The 6,230-nt window shown below is 62.2% G+C and overlaps 1 protein-coding gene across 1 annotated transcript in view; it reads right to left on the bottom strand.

Moving 5' to 3' along the window:
* Positions 1–2,257: 2,257 nt before the first annotated feature.
* NCLN (nicalin) overlaps positions 2,258–6,230 on the bottom strand; it is a 24,480-nt gene continuing 20,507 nt past the window's right edge. The window contains exons 11-15 of the mRNA XM_017848020.1: positions 5,981–6,019; positions 5,744–5,907; positions 4,575–4,628; positions 4,358–4,436; positions 2,258–4,197 (exon numbers count right to left, since the gene is read on the bottom strand). Of these exons, the coding sequence (XP_017703509.1) occupies positions 4,138–4,197; positions 4,358–4,436; positions 4,575–4,628; positions 5,744–5,907; positions 5,981–6,019 (396 nt within the window). The 3' untranslated portion in view covers positions 2,258–4,137. The remainder of the gene's footprint in view (positions 4,198–4,357; positions 4,437–4,574; positions 4,629–5,743; positions 5,908–5,980; positions 6,020–6,230) is intronic.

Below are 6,230 nucleotides of genomic sequence, written 5' to 3'. Positions count from 1 at the left end.
GGTTGTGCCTGAGTCCACAATGGAGCCAAAGCCACTTTCTGCCTGCACAGACGGGGGCAGCCACTGTCCACTCTTAGCCTTGCTAAGCTCCTGGAGGATCACGTAGGACCCTGAGAAGGTCAAAGCCCTGGACCCTAGAGCCTCCTGAGCTGGTAAAATTTGGTCCAGGGAGGCACAGCCCCCATGCCCCAGGGCCACGCAGCATATGGGGCCCAAGCCTGGCCTCCGTCCACTGCCCAGGGAAGCCCGAGTACTGCCCCCAACCATTCCATCCCCAGTGGCCAACGGCCCCAAGCTCCGGGGTCAGGTGAGCCTCTCTCCTGCCCTGCAGCCCTGCTCTGCCTTCCTTTCGCTCTGGGTCCATCCCATCCCTCCCCTCCCCTCCCCGCTGAACAAGCTTCTCCTGCCTTGTGTTTTGGGGAGGCAGAGACCCCATGCTGGGTTTGAGGCTCTGTCGCTGATTCCTAGGGACCGTGGCCCCTGTCAGTCTCTGAAGTTCCCTGGTCTGAGAAGTGGCAGCTTTGACTGCAGGGATGTGGGTCTTGCTCAGGAAGCCCCCAGCAGTCCAGGTCTTGGTCCAGGCCACACACTGGTTCTGGAAGCATCTCTGTAGCCCCTTCTCTGCACTCCAGGAACACAGCGGTGGAGGGGGAACAGGAGGAACCCACCCTTCTCTGCCTCCACCTGGCCCAGCCCCAGCATCGCCCACCTGCGCCAGCCCAGTCACCTCTACCTGGTACTAGGCTAAACCCTCGCCACCACCTTCTCTCCTCCCCGAAGCAGCTGTCAGAGGGTGCCCGGGAGCACCCAAGTCAGGGCCTGTCCCTCCTCTGCCCACAGCCCTCCATGGCTCCCACCTGCCTCGAGGTCAAAGCCCAAGTCCTCCCTACGGCCCATCAGGCCCTGCACAACCTGCCCCGTCCCCTCCCCTCCCCATCCTCACTCCCTCTGCTTGAGCCACATGGGCCTTCCTGCTGTTCCTCCAACACGCCAGGCCCCGTCCTGCCCCAGGGCCTTTGCACAGGTGGGCTGTGCCTCCGCTTGGAATCCCCTCCTCCAGGTTTCGCCCTGGCTGCCTCATCGTTCAGGTCGCAGCTCAGACACCGTCACTTCTAGCCACAGTCCACAGGCTCCCGCCTCCCTCGGGGCCACTTCCTCAGCTGCTGCGGCCTCCCCACGCCACCTCTCCCTGCTTCATCTTCTCACCGGCACATCTCTGCCTGTCCTCCTTCCCCGAGAGCACGGATCTCAGGCCAGGGACACATGGCAGCTCCACCAGTGTTTACTGAGTCCGACAACTGGGCAGGCCAGGAAGGGGCCTGGACACCAGGCAGAACCTGGGAAGGTCCCCAGGGCTTCTGACCAGGAGGGACCAACCCTAGTTCTGCACCTGCTGTGGAGGCTCTCAGTAAAACTCTGAACCTGGAATTGGGGTTGGAAGCCGACTTCACACAGCCCACTGCCCGTGGTCCAGGGTTGCAGAGTTCCCTCAGATTCACGTCCAAAAGAACCTCAGTCTTTAGCCTCAATTGGAAATGGGATCTTGGCAGAGGTCATTAGTTAGGGGGGAACATCCTCCTGGAGCAAGGTGGGCCCTGATCCAACACGAAGGAGGTCCTTGGAAGACAGAGACAAGGCAGGGGCTGGAACGATGTGGCCACAAGCCGAGGACGCCGGGAGCCCCAGAAGCTGGGAAAGGAAGGAAGGACTCGTCCTGGGGGCCCTGCCCACGCCGTGACTTTGGATTTGGGGCCTCGGAGACGCTGAGGGTGGATTTCTGGTGTTCTGAGTCCTGGGGGCCCTGCCCACGCCGTGACTTTGGATTTGGGGCCTCGGAGACGCTGAGGGTGGATTTCTGGTGTTCTGAGTCCTGGGGGCCCTGCCCACGCCGTGACTTTGGATTTGGGGCCTCGGAGACGCTGAGGGTGGATTTCTGGTGTTCTGAGCCCCATAGTTGGTGGTGTTTCGTGACCATCACCCACAAGACCCTGCACACAGGCCCTCCTGGGGCAGGCGGGAGGAGGCGAGGCTGCGCGGCCCAGCAACAGCGGGTTCGGCCAGAGCCTCACTCTCCCGCACGGCCCAGCAGCCTTGGGCACAGGCCTGACCCACGACAGGCTGAAGCCTCACTCCAGGAGAGGGCAAGTCGGTGATGCGCTCTCCACACAGCCCTGCCCCTACGGTCATCCCCTAGAGGAACAAGAACCCCCAACAGTTGTCACAATACAATCCTCGCAGCCCCCAGACCAGACACTGGTGGTGATCATTCGATATGGCTTTATTTTCTCATTGGCCGGCTGCATCCCACAGCAGCCTGAGCCCCAGACGGTCAGTCAGTGCATCCATCCTGACGACCTGTCCGGGAAGGAAGGAAGGAAGCTCCCTCCGAAACGCTGGCCCGGCGGCACCCAGACAGAAGCCTGCTGGCTAGCACGCAAGCACTCCCCAGATTCTCTCATGGTGACAAGGTGGCAGCTGCCTAGGTCCCAGAGTCCCAGCACAAGTGCCCAGAGGCCAGCGGGGATGGGCCCTTGGGCAAGTCTCTGGAGGAGGCGGGCAACCCGCAGGGCAGACAGGGGAGAAGAGGGTCCCCTGCCAACCTGGAGGAAAGAGGGGTGGTTATCTCCTCACCCCTCCAGGCTGCAGGTTCAGGAGGGCAGAGGTGTTGGCCGAAGAACTGGTGGCCAAAGTGAGAACCCCTGGTCCTATCTGGACAGAACCGCAAGTTCCCATGGGCCGGCCCAGGTCCCTCAGACAGCACACACCTCCCTGGGCCACGGAAGGCAGATGGCTGTGGGTGCCCAGGCCAGGACTCGCCCAGCTCAAGCCCCTTCTTCCCCAAGTCTGCTCGGCACGCCCTGCGTGGGTTATATTGCTAAAGAACGGACACACCGGGGTCTCCCTGAGCTCAACGCGGGCCTCCTTCCCTCCCACGCTCACACACGGCGCCTGGTCTGCGGGCTGGAGGGTTCTGTCCAAGGCTTCCTGGGGGCCCGGACCATCCTCTCTGAGTTCCAGGAAGGGTGGCCCCAGAGGCCATGCCCCAAGTGTCTCCTTCCCAACAAATGCTCTCACCTGACGCCCCAACCCTGAACACGTCCTCTCTATAAATGAGGAAGCTGAGGCCCAGGGCAGGGGGTGAGGAGAGGAGCCAACAGGCCTCCCCAGGCCACCTCCTGCCTCCCAGTCCTCCACCTGCACCCAGTTCCCCAGGGAGGACCGGTTGGCCGTGCAAAGCCTGGAGGGCCTGGGGGCCCAGCACCGAGCCCAGGAAACACCAGGCACTGGCTCAGGACTCAGGGCAGGGAGCTGGGCCGGGGTCAAGCAGGTGAGGCTCCTGGGAGCCGGGCTGGGGCCGAAGAGGCACAGGGGACAGCGGGACAGGCTGGGAGGAGAGGAGCGCGGGGGAATGGGGGTGTGCAGTGTGTCAGGGGTCGGGGAGGCAGGGGCCCTGCCAGCCCCCCACGAAGCAGAGGCTGTCAACGATGGCGTCAGACCCTGCAGTCGGAAAAGGGGAAGGCCGAGTGGTACAGCTCCCCGAGAGCCCACTGTGGAGGGGACAGGTCACTGAGACCACATGGGGGACAAAAGCCTCCAGCGGAGCTGGAATCCTGGAACCCCAGGGCTGGCACCGCCCTCCTCCAGGCAAGAGGGAGAAGAGATAAATAACCATGTCCACGCCGCCATCGGGGAGCGGGAGGGGACAGACGCGGAGCAGGGAGCGGGTTGGGCCTGCAGTCCAGGCCCCCCGCGGCAGGAGGCAGTGGGCGGAGGCTGCGCGCGATCGGGCAGGGGGTCCCGGCGTCTCCTCTTTAATCGTGCATGTGTGCTTACACCGGACCGAGGGCGGCCGGCTCCCGGGACTGCGGGGCTCGTTCGCAAGTCCGTAGCCTGCCCCCGGGATGTCTCCCAAACTCTCCTCCGAGGAAGTTGAAAGACAAGGAAAAAAAAAAGAATCCCCCCCAGTTTTGGAGAGCAACAGAGAAAAGCTCTGTAATTCAGTGTTTCAACCACCGCCGGGGAGGGAGAGGGCCCCTGTCCCCGCGGGGCCGCCTGGGGCGGGGCAGCATCCACTCACTCATGCTCGGCCCCAAGGACTGGGGAGCGGCGGGGGCTCCGGCTGTGGGGGTGGCTGTGTCACTGTGTCTTGGCCTTCACGAGCAGCCTCTGGACGGTCTTGTAGAGGAGGCTGAAGTGCTGGGGACACAGCAGGAGGGAGTGAGGACGTGGGCGGGGCTGGGGCCCCAGGCCATGTGACTCTAAGCTGAGCCAGGGGACAGGATGCACTCAGAGACATCCAGCCCAGCTCCTCCAGGCGGGCGGCCCCCTGCCCCGCCTGAGCCTGGGCACTGCTCACCTGGACAGCCACATAGGCCATGCCGAGGTAGGCAGCAATGCCAACGGCCAGGAGCAGGTCAAAGACGGCTGGCTTGACTCTGCGGAGAAAGCAGGGTCCCTGTGGTTGAGGACAGTGCGGGCCAGCAACGTGGCCCCCTAGACCCCCGTGGGCCATGGTCCCCTCCGCTGTAACCCATAGGGGTGAAGGGCTCCAGACCCCGCTGGCCGCCACTCACCTGTACGCATTCATCACTTGCTTCAGCTGGTCGTAGAAGACAAACTCGGGGTCCCTGAGGAGAGAGCAGTTTCTCAGGGGGCACCACTCTGCCCAGCTAGTTCTTAAAACAGGGTGTGTAGAGATAGAGACTGGGTGTGGTGGCTCACACCTGTCATCCCAGCACTTTGGGAGGCTGAGGCAGGCAGATCATTTGAAGTCAAGAGTTCGAGACCAGCCTGGCCAACATAGTGAAACCCCATCTCGTACTAAAAATTTGAAAAACTTAGCCGGGCATGGTGGTGGGTGCCTGTAATCCCAGCTACTCAGGAGACCAAGGTCCGAGAACCACTTGAAGCCGGGAGATGGAGGCTGTAGTGAGACAAGATCACGCCACTGCACTCCAACCTGGGTGACAGTATGAGACTCCATCTCAAAGACAAATAAATAAATACGGCCGGGCGTGGTGGCTCAAGCCTGTAATCCCAGCACTTTGGGAGGCCGAGACGGGTGGATCACGAGGTCAGGAGATCGAGACCATCCTGGCTAACACAGTGAAACCCCGTCTCTACTAAAAAAAAAAATACAGAAAACTAGCTGGGCGAGGTGGCGGGCGCCTGTAGTCCCAGCTACTCGAGAGGCCGAGGCAGGAGAATGGTGTAAACCCGGGAGGCGGAGCTTGCAGTGAGCTGAGATCCGGCCACTGCACTCCAGCCTGGGCGACAGAGTGAGATTCCGTCTCAAAAAAATAAATAAATCAATAAGTAAATAAATAAATACATAAATAAAAACTTAAAGCTTTAAGTTCATAGAGACGGCGTCTTGCTATGTTGCCCAGGCTGGTCTCCAACTCCTGGGTTCAAGGGATTCTTCTGTCCCGGCCTCCTAAGTAGCTGGGATTACAGGCATCCACCGCCAAACAGGCCTCCTTTTTGTATTTTTAGTAAGAGACGAGGTTTCACCATGTTGGTCAGGCTGGTCTCAAACTCCTGACCTCAAGTGATCCACCTGCCTCAGCCTCCCAAAGTACTGGGATTGCAGGCGCAGCCACCGCGCTCGGCCCTCGTCCCATTCTCTCTTTGTATTTGCTCCACCTGGCATCCCCCAGGGGTGAGAGGGTGGGAGATACAGTATGGGGAGGTACCCCTAGGCCCCAGGCTGAATGGGGCCAGTGCGGAGTCCCAGCCTCACCGCTTGTCGGCCTTGACGTGGTGCTGCTTGACGTCTTTCAGGTAGCGGCTCAGGTGGTGCTCCAGCGTGCTGAGGAAGGTGCTGTCCTTGTCCACCAACTGCGCGGCCCGGGGCTGGTTGGTGAGCCAGTCCATCACCGAGTCCAGCTGCTCCTGCTGGATCTGCTGTAGGGACGGCAACAGTGGTCACAGCCCGGCCCGCCCGCCTGTCCGCCCACTCGCTAGCCGGGCCCCTTACCATCTGCTCCGTGAACACCGGCATGTCTGGCGGCGTCCCCTGCGGAGAGAGGAGGGGACAGCCCTGAGTCCAGGTACCTGGGGCGGGGCTGAGGCTGGGACTTGGGCGGGGCAGGGGTTCGGGCGGGGCTGGGCTGAGATGGGCTGGGGCAGGGCAGGGGCTGGGCTGAGATGGGCTGGGGCAGGGCAGGGGCTGGGCGAGGAAAGGGGCTGGGCGAGGAAAGGGGCTGGGCGAGGAAAGGGGGCGGGGC

The sequence above is a fragment of the Rhinopithecus bieti genome, unplaced genomic scaffold (genome assembly GCF_001698545.2).
Source record: "Rhinopithecus bieti isolate Rb0 unplaced genomic scaffold, ASM169854v2 scaffold_30687, whole genome shotgun sequence".
Taxonomy (NCBI): Eukaryota; Metazoa; Chordata; class Mammalia; order Primates; family Cercopithecidae; genus Rhinopithecus; species Rhinopithecus bieti.
The sequence above is the reverse complement of the archived record's forward strand: the minus strand, read 5'-3'. Positions and strand labels throughout refer to the sequence as shown.